The following is a 14730-nucleotide window of genomic DNA, read 5'->3' on the forward strand; positions in this document are numbered from 1 at the left end:
TGTTGACAAAATATATTTTTATTCAAAAGTAATACAGGCTTTTAAATACAACATATCTTAAAAGCATAAGAATACTGCATTATTATACCTTTTTTTTGTCAAACATATCTTGGATGTTATCAAAAACTATCCGTCAGAAAGCTTTCAGGGGAATTTGGCGAAAAGAACTGCGGCTTTATCTTACATAAAGTCGTAAGTTTTACAGAATGTTAATACATTAACAAAAAAAAAAGGGACAGGCTGGAGATGAAGGCAGGTGAAATGACATATATTTGCTGAAGTGGGTAAAACGGTAGAAGAATGTGGGGCATTGGTTTGACAAAAAAAGCTGAATAACTTGTCGAAGGCTGAAGCCCATAATCCGTTTCATCACGACAAAACAAAAATAAATACAGAATCACATTTACCTTTGGTATGCACTTAATTTTTAATATCATAATGAATGATTCTATATGGTCAGTAGATTTGTGATTTCTTACACAATGCGTTTGATGTAAAAAAAAAGAGTGACCCATACTCTCAATGACGGAGAGCAAAGATTTAAATAAATACAATTAATAATATTTTGTCACAACTAACCATGATGACGATGAAAGTAACATCACAATAAATGATATTTCAGAAATCAAATGTGTCCTGGAAAAATATGCAACCAAAGGATATTTTTCCAAGTCATTTTTAAACAACTCATAGATCAAGAGCCAATGTGTCTTTGCATGTGAAGTCAAACTGAAGGAAACAAAAACTCGTACAAGGAAGGCAAAATGTTGATGGACAATAACCAATGAAAGACACTGCGTGACCACAGCGTGCATATTGTACTCGTCTCCCATAGCTTAAAATAGGCACAAAATAATGAATGCATAGATTCAAGGTTCACTTGTCAAGTGAACGTCTAGATTGAAAATGAAATCACCAAGTTGTTAAATTGTGCTGTGAAGAGTCGACCAAAGCTCAATTCTAAAAATAAAAAAAAACCCACCTGAACACTCAGTTGAAGCTATGCAGCTAGCTTTATGTTGCTACTTACTTTGCTGTTACATCAACACTAAATATGTTCTCCAGTTAATCTCTGGTCCTGAACCCTTGATATCATTTACACAACTTTCACAAAGTCAGGAAGAGTCCGAGATGTAAAATTGTCACAAGACAGACACTAAATCTGGAAGCACAAAGAAAAAGGATTCCTGTGCTCACTATCTCCTTTACAGACACTTACAACACTTCCAGTCTAGCGCCACGGTAACAAGGACATCAAGTGCCATAACAAGAGTGGATCTTTGAGCAGAACAAGTTGGAAGAAAAATAATAAGAACCAATTTATCTCTCGCTAAACCAGGCTTCTCGGACGGCAGAACAGAAAGGAAGAATAAGTTAAAGAGAAAGGATTATTTATACTGCATCATCATTTTAATAAATAACTTTGATTTTCTGCCATCTTTTCTAATATATTTATTTCTTCTGTAGCCTCATTGAATACATTTCTTTCTTAAAATAAAAAATGGAATTGACAAAAAAATAAGCCAAATAAATATATAAGTACTCAAGATAATTGAGTGAGGTATTTTATATTACATGCAATCACGCTGAAATAAAATAGAAATATTTTACAACCTTTGGTCTTCCTATTTGAAATACATTATTCATGATGACAAGCGGGTACAAGCGCACTCAGTAAAAGTCTTGTAGATCGTTCTCGCCTCCTTTGAACTAAAACAATATTAACAGCTTGTAACCATGGCGATGGGGACTGTAGAAGGTAAATGGTACAGGACATTAGAGCGCCCGCGGAGTAATTAGCAGCTGGGTAATGAGCTGTCATTCAGACAGTGCTCTCAGTGATGGCTGAGTGGGGCGTACTAATAAAAGACTTCACATAACAAAGGCTGGACTCTCCTTGCATCACCCACGTGTGGCCACGCTGCCTCCCCCCCACCCCCCACCCCCCACCATCTCTTCAGGGTGAGAACACACCACCTTGGTCTGTCACAGTTCTCAGACTAACACATCCATCACTCGCAAAGCTCCATCAACACACACACAGACAACACACTAGATTACGATTTCCATGACTTTTCTGACTGTCAGTAACACATTCTGGAGCAAAAGACAAAAGGTAAACAAGGGACTGTTTACCATCCACGTGCTGCACAAGCTGGGACCTGGAGGTAGTGTCAGTGCTTTTTTTTTTTTCTTCCTGTAACCTTTTTTCCGATTCACCCTGAACTTTCGGGAACATTCTCAAACACAGCTGTGTTGTTCTAGGATTCAGCGCCCTAGCTTCAGAGGATTTTTCAGTAACATTGTGCAAGCTCTGTTGTGTGCTTTGAAGTGACTATTGCAGGAAGTTCTCATCCAGACAAAGAGCCAGTAAGAGTTTTCCAGATGTTACACCCAGGATTTCACCGTGTGCCACCTTATCCATTGTGTACTTCTCCAATGTCCTCTGAGCCGCTGGTTGCCCGAAATCTCTTGGGAATAGCATCGTAGTCCCTCTGATGACAGATGCTTTAGATGTGAATGTTGTGGTGGCGAACCTTACCGGAGTCAATGTCGACCCGTCGGGCCTCAGCGAAGGCCAGGAAGGTGCAGAGACCCAGCAGGTTCACTGTGGTGATAAGGGCGAACACAGTCGCCCATGAGCCTGTCGCCTCAATGAGATACCCAGAGAAATACACCATCAGGACCCCTGCAAACGCACATTAAAAGCATTTTTTACCACAAAGCTCACAGCCTTTTACACGTGATTGTTGAGTTTTCCGCAGAGAAAATGTCACAGTTTATTTCAGATTCCTCACAGGACCACCAACTGTCATCCTCTGCTCCTCTGTTTTATTCATCTGACAGACTCGCCACTATCCTCCCTTGATGAAATATTCATGGCTCATAGGAGCGGGCCCGATTGACATGAGACACATCATCTCAAAGTTTGAATTTAAAGAAGAGGATGAATAATTTTACTTGATACATGTTTAACTAAATTAAAAAGAAAAACATTAAACATCAGCTGCTACTGATGAAAGACTCAACAAAGACATCCGTACTCACCTGAGAAAGCACCGCAGGTATTCATAACACCTGGAAAAAGAAAGGCAGACACACACTTAAAATTTTAAAAACTTGTTTGAAATTTCACCTGTGGTTGAAAAAAAGATCTGTGACAACAGAACAGACATTTTTTATAAAAAATGTAGAAACTTTATTAAGGAATTTTTGAAATGTTTGTGTTTTTTAACTCACCAAATAGAGCTCCAGCACAGGAAGGAGCAAGATCTTGTACATTAACTGATACACCGCTATAAGAGAAATGCACATTAGCTATTACATCATAGAAGGTGCTTAATTGAGTGTGAGGCAATGTGTTGAATTGCCTCAGAGTAATAAAAAAAAAAAAAAAAAAAAAGACAAAGGTGATGTAATGTGTACAAGTCAAACATGTAAGAAACTGCTATGTGGTGCTATCGTTACAGAAACAAATGCAATGGTTTAAATTGCTATCACAAAGAGAGAGGGTATGAAACAAAATGGTAACACAAAACAAGGAACTCTGAGTGTAACCCCTGGGGAACACCACATTTAAATCTAAAACACAAGCATGAGGAGCGTCTCAGTGTCAGTACCTGTGACTGAAGGTGGTGAGACCCATGGTGGCTGACACAAATGCTACAGCCCAAGGAAAGGTGGTGGTGCCACACAGAAGAAGGGTAAATATACTGGACACACCCATGGAGAAAAACTAACAGAGGAACGAACGCACACAAAGACAGACACGTTAAACAGTTACAAAAATGCAATACAATTGTAAAGAGGAAATAAGTACACACCTTGGACTAATTCAACAATGACACTTAACAATGTCCTTTTTTTTTGTTTGTTTTTACCTGCATCAACTTCCTCACAGAGGCTGTATCATAGCCTGCGTGGATCAAGAGATAAGTTAGGACAGGCATGTGATTTTTAAATAAATTATACTTCTATGTGATCCTGGTGCCCTACCCTGACTGATCAGGTGGTCAGACAAGCAGCCGCTGAAGAGGGACGAGGGGATGGCGATCAACCAGGGAATGACATTGAACACCCAACCCTGTGAGGGACAACACAATGAGAAATGACTTGACCAGAAACAGCAGGAGACATTGAGAAGATCGAGTTTGAAGGTCATTGTCTGATTGTTTGGTTTTAACTGGTTTGGTCAGTCAGTTTATCACTCTGGTGCTAAATAAAACAAAGCGACATTTAGTGGATGGATTTAGATCCATGGACCCTTTTTCGGGACATTCTTGGTACCCAGAGGATAACACCCACTGAAATTGGTTATCCCCTGACAGGCTCTCTAGAGCAACTTCCAGGATGGATTTAAGGCAATACTATTATCTAATACTATCTTATGATATCTAAACCATCTTATGATTGCCATAATTAATTCTAGCAACTTTGACAAACTCTTAACTTTTCAACCTGCACATCTAATTTGTTTTTTGTCCTGTGAAAAAGGTTACATCGGCTAGGCCAACTGGCCCCACATGTTTGTTCATTCATGTCTTTCACAGGATGCATCATAATTACTTTGTTAATCACCTGACCGTTCCTCGGGTTCCCCCTTACCAGCAATACTAATAGCAGTGCCATCAGCCAAAGCTATACTTTTCCCTTAGCGCTAATTGGCAAATGTTAGCGTATTCAAGTCCTTGACAAACTCAATGGACTTGTTAATGTTATACCTTAAGTATTTAAGATGAGCGTGTTAGCTGTCTGAGACTGTTAGCAAGTACAGCCACAAGAAGCTGCTGCCACAGCTGTGAGTCTTAATACATAATGACACTTTTGGCTTTAGATTTTGTATTTGTATCTCCAAAAAGGTGATACAATACAGGATGAAAAGATGGATACCTTGGCTTCAGGGAAAGTGTCTTTGAAGAAGGTCGGCAGCCACGACAGAAGAGTGAAAAAAGTGCTCGCTGTGCAAAGGTGCGTTACAATCACAGCACTGGTCAGTGAGGGAAAAGACAGAAACGGACAAAATGAGTGCAATGCATATTTATTACTATCAAAGTTTGATTTACAAGTGTTGTAGAAAAATTATTTGCCAATATTTTGAACATTGTCTCATGATTTGACGAGAGCCTGTATCTGTGCCTCTTGTTTAACAGCCATTGTTTTATGTCTAATTGTTTTGGGGTCTAGCCGGGTTAATGTGTTTGAGAGCTTCAAGAGTTTGAAAACATTTTAAGGCCACAGATGTCACACCATCATTAGATTTATTATTCTTGATGTGGATATCCTACATTTTAAAAAGAAACAGAGGTTCTCTCTCTCTCTTTGTCACAGCGATGAGCAAATGAGCTGCATTCAGTATAAAAATATCTCGCCCATTAGGAGAGACTGGAAAGACGTGGAAGAAGTCAATATCTCAGACATACTAATAGATAAGGCAACCAGAGACTAGGCTGACTATTCCCAAATCTGGCACATTAAATAATTCAGAAAATTGATTTGTTCCAGAAATAACCATATAGAGTTGTGGCATGTTAAGAGGGATGTGTTTTTATACATTTTTACATTCTTCATTTTAAATCATTTTTCAAGAATAGAAAATATTCTAGAATATAATATCCCTTATTTTGTCCTTTATTCCCATAAAATGGCATTTCCAAAAAAAGTGGTGACACTGTGGTAAATGTTAATAGAAAATCGGAAGTGATGATGTTTATTAATCGAAAAAACAGTTTTGTTAATTAATGTCTTGTGAAAGAGAAGCAGATTATATAAGATTAGTCTTCTTTCTGCTCCTTTTCATTCAAAACTTAAGATTTTGTGTTTGTTTTTTAATTGTATTGTTTGTTTGAATTAAATACCTTTACAAAAAAAAACACAAAAAAATAAAAGAGATCGGTAAGCCCATTTTCAATGTTGTGCTGTGCCAGCAACATGTATCAAAAAGGCTGGGACAGGATCATGTATAACCCTCTGAAGCATGACCTCTTCAACTTTTACACTCATTTGCTGCCACTGTCCTAACTTTTTTTTAAATATGTTATCTGCATCAAATTCTAAATGGGCAACTAATGTTCCTAAAACAATGAAATGTCTATTGCCTATGTATGTGCTCTCACACGGACAAACAAACACACACTTCTTTCTCTTTATCTCACCAGACTGCAGGTTGTTTTAGGAGCCGTAACCAATGTCTCCTGGTAAGTTTGGACTGTGTTCCACTGTTTCCCAGGGACTCCAGGGTGATGATAGGCCCTGCAAACATAGGTGAGGTCAGCAAACAAGAGACTCCAATTATACAAATAAGCAGCCACGAGATAGCAGCAAGCAGCGATAAGAGTGGATAGAGTCCACGCTGTAAGAGCCTCTCTTACCTTCTCCTTTGAGCAGATATTTCCACATGCAGTACGCCCACAGGACGGAGAGCAGACCAGACACATAGAAAACACTCTCCCAGCCATACAGGTCCAACATGAGAGAGCCAGCCCCTCCAATCACCAGAGTGCTGAAAGACAAACAAGGTCATAACAAGACATGACAGGTCGCAGACACACCCATGTAACAAGATGTTTCAACATTCAACGTCTGAACTTGAAGCTGTTTAGAATAAATGTGTGCATACATATCATCAATCACTACTTTTTAAACACTATCTGATTTGATTATGTCAAATCAGAAACACAGCTTTTAATTTAACCCCTCCTTTTTGTGTTCTTGACAGTCATTTTCTAAGAAAAAAAACCCTGATTGTCCCATCTATTGCACAACACTTGACTCACCCCAGATAGGAGCCACTTCCCACAGTGCTCATTAGGAAGCCTCTCTCACTCTCCACCACCTTCTGAGAGCACAGACTCGCCAGAGAGGGGTAATGAACTCCTAAAACCAGGGCACAAAACACAAGATCGAGAGTGTCAAACAGAAAACAAACCCAGCAATCGAGGAAGGATTTTTACCACCTAATCCCAAATTCAACATTTATAAAGCTGAAGGAGAATAATTTGAGGCATGTAAAATCACAAAGCAAACACTTTGGCGATGCATACATTTCAGATATGGGAATGTCCTCACCTGTGTCTTGACACAATAGCGTGTTGACAAAAGTGAATGCAGACACTACTAAGTCACCCCACACAGAGGAATTTGTTTGTTCCCAAGCCAAAAAAAAAAAAAAAAGACAAAGGGAAGATGACTATGCCACAAATTGTACATGCTGCAGGTCAAACCGGTCACCAACAGAAGTGTTAACATGCCATGTGGTTTCTCATGAGATTAAATAGTCATCGATTCCCCCTTTGATGAAAAAAAAAAAAATGTTTTCTCAATTGTAATTCTAAATCCTAGACTTCAACTTTTGACGCAGTCATGAGCTACAGATAAAAGTGTCAAGGATCTGAAAATTAATCAAAAATCCGTGGAACTCTGAAAGTTACTTTACTGTAACTCAAACAACGCATTTCGCCTGTAGCTTCCTCAGGTTCACCTGTAGCTACAGGCGAAACGTGTTGTTTTGTTCGCTCACAATAAAGTTACAGTAAGGTCATTTTTAGTGTGCCATGGAATTTTTTGATTTATTTTTCAGATCCTTAACACTTTTATCTGTAGCTCACGACAGTTTAAAGTGAAGTTACTGATTAATTTTTTTATGCCATGTTTCTTCAACCGTGCGCACCTGAGAACGTAAAGGCTGTGCACAGGGTACCATGTTGGTCAAGGATCTGAATTGGTTTTAAAAAATACAGTTAGGGCAATGTTGTCTGTCAAGTTAGATCCATTTTTGTTCCTAAAAAGAGCTTTTTAATAAGCAGGGTTAAAAGAAAATACACTAAGTGCATATTCAATCATACAATACATTATTTAGAGAAAGCTAAAATTATAATAAATCTCATTCAAACTCTTTCAAGAGCTGTCGCTCTCACCCTGCAACAGGCCCATGAGGAAGCGAGCCAGCGTCATTGAGAGGATTGGCTGAGAGCAGAAGTGGGCCAGGATCGGGGTGAAGGCTGTCATCGACCCCCAGGCCGCTGCAGACAGCAGGAGCACCTTCTCACCTCCCACCCTAAGGAAACAGAATACAAAGTGTCTGTTTAAGCTTGAATGGTTATGCTTTTTATCAACTCAAAGTTAAGATAGGGTGCTGCACAATATGGACATAAGCAGTTTTTATTTGTATGACACCGTGGGCCTTCAAGAGTTAACAATATGAAAATACAGAGGAATCATTTGGCTGTCTGCGCTGCATTATCTGTCACACACAAATAGACTGCTTGCGTCACTGCCTGCCATGATGTCATGTGGCAGTGTTAGCGTCCTTGTCATCAGCCGTCATCAGTGTAGACATTCTAACATCCTTCACCAAGTATTGACTCACTACACGACTGTTTGACCTTATTACTTCCCCACCTGTCACTGACGTAGCCTCCGAACACTTGGGTGAAGCAGTAGCCCCAGAAGAAGCTGCCCAGCACCATCCCGGTCTCCCTCTTGCTCCAGCTGAACTTCTCCGCCATGCTGACGGCGCAGATGGGCATCGCCACACGGGCGCAGTACAGGAGGCATGTCCCGAGCAGCAGCACCACCGTCCACACCCTCGCCACCGGCCTGCACAGGAGGGAAGCAGAGAGGAACGAGTGAGGTTGAATGAAGGCAACATTTGGAGGGAAACTTTGGACTTAAAAACTCCCCTGACAGGGGATGTCTTATGTAACTAGGGGAGGGAAGTACAGCTTCATATTTGGTTGCACACTAAAAACATTTAACATGGGCATAGGCAGATTCTCTTTTTTTTTTTTTTTTTTTTTTTTTTAAAGATTTTTTTTTGCGCTTTTTTTGTGCCTTTAATGGAGGGATAGGACAGTGGATAGAGTTGGAAATCAGGGAGAGACATGGGAAGACAGATAGGGAATGACATGTGGGAAAGGAGCCACAGGCTGGATTCAAACCCAGGCCGCCTGCTTTGAGGACTACAGCCTCCATGGGGCGAGCGCACTAACCACTGTGCCACCTGCAGCTTCTCTTTTTATCAGTGGTACGATATTATTAGTTATTTTTAGGTTAAACTGAAAAAGTTTAAATGCAACATCTACAAAAAGTATGTAAATTACTTGACTAGTAAGGTGCAAAACCAAATAACAACACAATGATGGCTGCACTCTTAGAACATTAAACATAGCCATACTCGACTTCTATCCTCATTAAAGTGAGGATCATGTTAGACTACTTTTTCAGTGAAATCTGTTCTGCGTTTTAGGGCTAATAAGTCATCAAAGAAAAGATGTGAGCTCAGGGTATGGGTCGAGACAAAATGAAAATGTGTGGACTATTTTTTTTTTTTTTTTTTTTTAAATCGGCTCAGCTCAGTTAACCCAAAGAAGTCATTTAGACGAATTTGGTCAAACCAAACAAACCATTGATGGTTGCACTCTTAAGCACGTCAAACATGGCCTTAAAGGGCCTCTTTGTTGATCTTCTACACTCAAGTTAAACTCATTATTTCGGTCTGGGATTGTTTGGTGTGGTGAACTATGGTCTTAAGTTATTCTCTAAATGACTTCATGAGTATGGCACATCTGATAAAGTCTTACTTCCTTGTCCACAAACTTTTTGACTTCTGTGGCAATGAACCACGAAAGGCCACAGATGATACGTGTCATTTGACTCAAAGGCACTTTGGTTACTATGGATGTTTAATGATGCAGGAAAAGACACGAAACAGGAAGAATAGTGATTAAGCTGACAACATGCCGAACATTATTAGCCTCTGAGGAGATAAATGTTATCTGTTCGAGCAGCTGTTAACACCAAAAAAAAAAAAAAAAAACAAGTTTGATGTCAACATCAAGTCTGTATTTAAGTCTGATCTATCTGTTACCTGGACCAGTTGGTGTTGTGTTCAGGCCACTTCTTGTGACACCCATTGTCTCCGATCTTGTCCGGCGGGTGGTTGTCCTTGTGACAGACCAAATCTGGACTATAGTTCTTGCCATATTTTTGAATTACTGCCATTCAACGCAAGGAAACAGCAGCAGCCCTCCTCTCAACCGCGTCGGCTTTTTTTTTTTTTTTCCGGTCGATCCGTCAGAAAAAGTAAAGGCTGTACGATCACAGAGGGGTGGGGGGGAGAGAGAGAAAAAAAAGACCTTCTCAGAAAGTAAAAGCGCGATCAAATCACGGGTTTTCTACAATTTTAATCCATAACTTCAAGGAGTAGACTCATGGGGAACAGGGCTGATGTGATCACGAAGCTGGGCTGCCGTATGGAGCTCTTGTTTTTTTCTGAAGCCCGAGGAGGGGTAATCCACGTGTCAGTATTTCCTCTCCAGCCTCCTCTTGACCCAGCCGCGCAGTTCTTCTTCTGATCGGTAGGGTTAATCAGGAAGTGATTTCTCTCTTTCTTAAACCTCGGTTTCACCTGTCTAGTCCGCCAAATCATCCATTACAGTATCATTTAAAACAACGCCGGAAAGAGACGCCTCTGGCTCCGGCCCCTCTCCCATCATGACTATGCAATTATAAAAAAAAAAAATGTATCTGTGCTTGGAGCCCTCGGTGGAGCACCAGGATGTAGTCTCCTCCTGACCCGTCCCCGCCGGATGATGATGATGAAGAAGTGATGGAGCCCGTGCTTAAGGAGAAGCTGCTGTGAGGAGGGGAATTGCGCAGTCAGAGCCTACAAGGTTGTTAGTCCATCTGCCCCTGGTTGTTTGAGTTTACAGGCGTCGTTACATAAGACTCTGCAGTCTGCACAACTTTTAGATGCTCTCGGTGTGATGGTGGAAAATGCACTCACATCTCTTCCTCAAGTTAAAGTGACACCACAATTTTTAAGCTCCACTGTAACTAAGGAATCCCAGGTATTTTCTTCAATAAAAGTAACTATTTACAGTGTTAGAATAAGTATGGAAGTATTTAATTACTTCTTTAAAGGCCTACTTTTATGACAGTGATTCAGAGTGACATCCCCCTTCATACATTTAGAAGCACAAGCTAATGGTTCTTTACACAATTACACAATATGATTCACTAAATTAGCAGTCAATACAATCTTTAACTTCTTAAACAAGTCAGTCTGTAAATTAGAACTGAGTTATTTTGGCTACTCCAATAAAATTGGCTAAATTGTATGTTGATCACATGAGTCATTTTTCTTCAGTGTCAGTGCTTACTTTAATACTTTGTTTATTTTGCAATTACACTTTTATTGAAGGGACCCCATGATGCATAACTTGTAGTTGTGTTTCAGTGTCTCTGAATGTATTCCCACTCGAGTACTCCCTCTACAAATGTTTTTTTTTGCGCCTCCTCTTCAACAACTCAGGGGGAAATACTGAATTTCTTTACTCCAATACATTGATCTAAATTATAAAATAAGCTGCTCGACTGTAGAATAAACTGTGCAGCTGTGTATGTGAAAGTTAAAGTTCCCACTTTGGCTCACTGCCATACTGAAATGTAACTTGCAATTTGCAGCAATATACTTAAAGAATCAAAAAACATAGATATAACTCAACCTGCAACCTACACTTATTAGGATAATATTATTAGTTAAGGATACAAAGTTTAGGTAGTTTCATTCAAACAAGTTAGAACCAGGCATCGTACCTACTTTAATTGATTTGCTTGAATACATTTACCCAGTTACTTCTTTCCTCGGTTGCTGCACAAACTCTTAATTTCCAGAATTAAAAACACACCAAGCGTCAAGGTCATCTGATTTGCGCAGTTTAAAATTTAACTTTTATTGCAAAATAATATCCCATCAAAAAAAAAAGCACATCAAATTTAGCAAAAAGAGCTACTTATACATGTAAATAATCCATCTGTAAAGTTTCTCCATGTCTGTGGACATAGATGTATTTATTCACATCTTTAATAATCAGTGATATTTGATAACAGTATGAATCTGAGGCTGCTTTTATGCTTGAGCAGTCACAGTTTGCAGAAATCTTGCCCTGTTCCACTTGTTATATGCTACTGCAATGTGACTATGTGTTCCTCTATCTCAGCATATTTGTAAAATATCAAGCAATAAAGCATTATGAGTCTAAAGCTGAATTTAACTTTCAATTTCACAGTAGTTTCAAACATCCCGAGTATCTCACTTTGCCTAGTGCCGTCAAATAGATCACTTTCTAACAGACTATAGCTGAAATATTTGTGTTTTGTAAGAAAAAAAGGTTTGTGTGTATGTGTGGCAGTGCACATTAAGCAAACTTTTTTTTTTCTGAAACGTCAAAGTTCGCCCCCTCTTAGTGGTCACACACCAAAAGTGACAGCCTAATTTAGGCTTCATTCACGTCCTCTTATGCAAGCAACTTTCCCTGCCAACAGACAGAAAAACTAGTGAACTCATTTTACATAAACAAATATGTAAATTATACCAAGTAAAATAATGGTCTGCATGTTACTTTTAGTGTGAGAAGTCATTTTGAAATGCCATCAATCCAGTTTGCACCTTCTACGTTATTAAAGTATCAAAAAGCAACCCTTACAAAAAAGAAAAGGTTGAGCTCTCTATGAGTCAGTTTGTTGAGGGGTATAAATAGATAAAGGAAACGTGCCCTGTTGTGGTATGTTTTCACTGTGGGTCCTTATTTGGGGTCTTCAATGGTTCCCTTGCTGAGGTCTGTCATTTTGGGATACTTCACTTTCTTTTGGTCAAGTTCATTTTGAGCCCAAAGAAGCAGCTTCAGAAGTTTGGCCAGCTTGGGTGTTGACTCTCTGTTTTCATAGTCTAGCACACACTGATTCACTTCACTCCAGACCTGAAAGGCAAAGACATAAACATGGCATTGCTTTTTACATGGTCATTATTTAACAGAGGAAAATGTATAGACATAAAGCTTCACAGGAATTTCATTTTATACGATAAATGCCCTCAATCCTAAACTAGTCTGCAAAATGCTGCATCAGACTGCGCCCGCATGCAGCAGAAAACACAACAACACTTATTGATTGGTGTTATCGTAGGTTTCACGCAGATTAAAATGATCTATTCTGTGTACTTTCTATATAAATAAGGTTGGTAAAAGTGTAACCCGAGACTAGGCAGAGATTTACTTATATACTTTGACCTTACCTTTTGTCTCTGCATCATATTGAGCAGGTCTCCAAAAGGTGACTCCTCAGGGTTGTCGAACGCCAGCAGGGCCAGCGTCCTCTCCATCTCGGTCAGACATTCTCGGCTCTCTTCGCCCTGCTCTGCTAACTGAGACTGAGCGAATTCAAGGGCCGCTTCAGTCTCCCTCAAACGAATCAGCTCAATCAGATGCTGCTGCTGCACACGCAAAAAAGTGAAAATAACGGGAGTAGTAAGTTTCCCAGTAAAAACAAAAGGCGGTGAGACGAGACGAAAACAAAAATGACCATGAATCGTAAGTTTACCTGTAGGTGAAAGTAGAGGTAACGGTTTGTATCCAGCAGTTCTGGGTGCAGACTGTTGATCAGTGCAATGGCATCCTGGATCTGTCCCTTTAAGATCATCTCTCTGATCTTGATTCTTTCATCTAGGGAGTCCAAATCCACACTGGGCTCGATCCCTGACTCCATTCTGAACTTCTCTGCTGCCTCCTTGAAACCCTCTGTTGGGACAAAAACTGAATTGAAACATTGCACGGAGACAACTGAGAGAACAAATGTAAGCATCACAAATAAATCGGCACTTCACCTGTCACAAGGTAATTCATAATAAGCCTGTTCATGTCCGCTCTCTGAATGTGGACATTGTTGAGTTTATCCATCCACTCTTCCCTTGTTATGTCCTCCGGCTTCTCTGCATAACTCATTATGATATATTCCTTAAGGAGTACAGAAGTATAGATTATGAGGTGACAAGAAGACATTTCTGGCACATGCAATCTTTTTTTAAACACATGAGAAGGATAATTATATAACGTTATAAGGGTGTTAGTCTTTAGCTGTTCAGTTTGACAACGACACAGCACCGGAAATCCTACATCAAAACAGTTCGGGCCTACGATGAAAAACACAACATTGAAGCCAGACTTTCGAAAACACAAATCAAAACAAAGACAACTTCACTCTTTCTGTTTTGATAACATCGACTGAACGCACCCGGAACTAGTGCTTTTCATACTGCATCCCCTTCCATCTCCACATGCAATTAGAAAGCTATGAAAAATGTAACGGCTCTTTTATTCACATTACCTGAAAATTGTGTCGCTACTTCCCAGCAGTAGCTAGCAAGCAAGCGGAAGATAGCAACTTCTTCTTCACTTGTTTCCGGCTACGCATGCGACACGGCCGAACGTGCTGCCGCCCCCGTGAGCTGATCAGAAGCATTGCATGACTCGCTGATTACTGCCAACAAAACGCCCATGAGATGTAGTTTAAAACCAGGATATTTTTTTTAGATTCATACGTTTTTTTTTTGGTTTTTTTTTGTCAATTTTATTTCATTAAAAAAAACCCAATAAAGTTAAGAAAAACAAACAAACATAAAATCTCAAATTTTGAATGAAAAGGAGCAGAAAGAAGATTATTCTTATAATATCTGCCCCTCTTTTACAAAATATTAATTAAAACAAAACAGAACACTTAATTAGACATTAATTAACACTCAAATATCAAGATGTTCAGTGTAGACTACTGGTTGATGGCACTAGATAGAAAATAATTAATTTATATTTTTAAGAACTTGGGACAAAATTTCTTGTAAACATACATTAATCATTGTTTTTAGACAGGGTTATTTAAAGTTTGTGTATCTTTTTTTTT

The 14730-nt window shown here is 39.4% G+C and overlaps 2 protein-coding genes across 3 annotated transcripts; both read right to left on the reverse strand.

Moving 5' to 3' along the window:
- On the reverse strand, positions 1–10740 carry slc17a9b (solute carrier family 17 member 9b). The gene is made up of 13 exons (XM_020629612.3): positions 9866–10740; positions 8398–8595; positions 7914–8053; positions 6774–6873; positions 6369–6499; positions 6153–6249; positions 4891–4987; positions 3997–4084; positions 3882–3916; positions 3621–3736; positions 3241–3296; positions 3049–3078; positions 1–2689 (listed from the first exon to the last, which is right to left on the reverse strand). Exons 1-13 carry the CDS (start codon positions 9997–9999, stop codon positions 2511–2513), a joined length of 1401 nt encoding a protein of 466 aa, XP_020485268.1. The 5' UTR covers positions 10000–10740; the 3' UTR covers positions 1–2510.
- Positions 10741–11699: 959 nt separating this feature from the next.
- Positions 11700–14293, reverse strand: LOC109980969 (glucose-induced degradation protein 8-B homolog). Of its 2 annotated transcripts, none has more exons than XM_020629569.3 (5): positions 14161–14293; positions 13661–13790; positions 13378–13574; positions 13073–13270; positions 11700–12758 (listed from the first exon to the last, which is right to left on the reverse strand). In XM_020629569.3, the coding sequence occupies exons 2-5, from the start codon at positions 13776–13778 to the stop codon at positions 12585–12587; spliced, it is 687 nt and encodes a 228-aa protein (XP_020485225.1). In that variant the 5' UTR covers positions 13779–13790; positions 14161–14293; the 3' UTR covers positions 11700–12584. The 2 variants fall into 2 exon arrangements, with proteins under 2 accessions (XP_020485225.1, XP_065817292.1); XM_065961220.1 differs by lacking the exon at positions 14161–14293 and adding an exon at positions 14068–14091.
- Positions 14294–14730: the final 437 nt, after the last annotated feature.

The sequence above is a fragment of the Labrus bergylta genome, chromosome 12 (assembly GCF_963930695.1).
Source record: "Labrus bergylta chromosome 12, fLabBer1.1, whole genome shotgun sequence".
In the NCBI taxonomy this organism is placed as follows: Eukaryota; Metazoa; Chordata; class Actinopteri; order Labriformes; family Labridae; genus Labrus; species Labrus bergylta.

Bases quoted from the DNA above. Each gene is read 5' to 3' on its own strand.
- slc17a9b (XM_020629612.3), bottom strand. From the start codon at position 9,999: ATGGCAGTAATTCAAAAATATGGCAAGAACTATAGTCCAGATTTGGTC. The intron at 4,988-6,152 runs GTGAGATAAAGA...CTCACTGACCAG, and splicing joins CTAAAACAACCTGCAGTCTG to TGCTGTGATTGTAACGCACC. The intron at 2,690-3,048 runs GTGAGTACGGAT...GTGCGTTTGCAG, and splicing joins TACCTGCGGTGCTTTCTCAG to GGGTCCTGATGGTGTATTTC.
- LOC109980969 (XM_020629569.3), bottom strand. From the start codon at position 13,778: ATGAGTTATGCAGAGAAGCCGGAGGACATAACAAGGGAAGAGTGGATG. The intron at 13,271-13,377 runs GTAAACTTACGA...TTGCGTGTGCAG, and splicing joins ACCTCTACTTTCACCTACAG to CAGCAGCATCTGATTGAGCT. The intron at 12,759-13,072 runs GTAAGGTCAAAG...TTTGCCTTTCAG, and splicing joins ATATGATGCAGAGACAAAAG to GTCTGGAGTGAAGTGAATCA.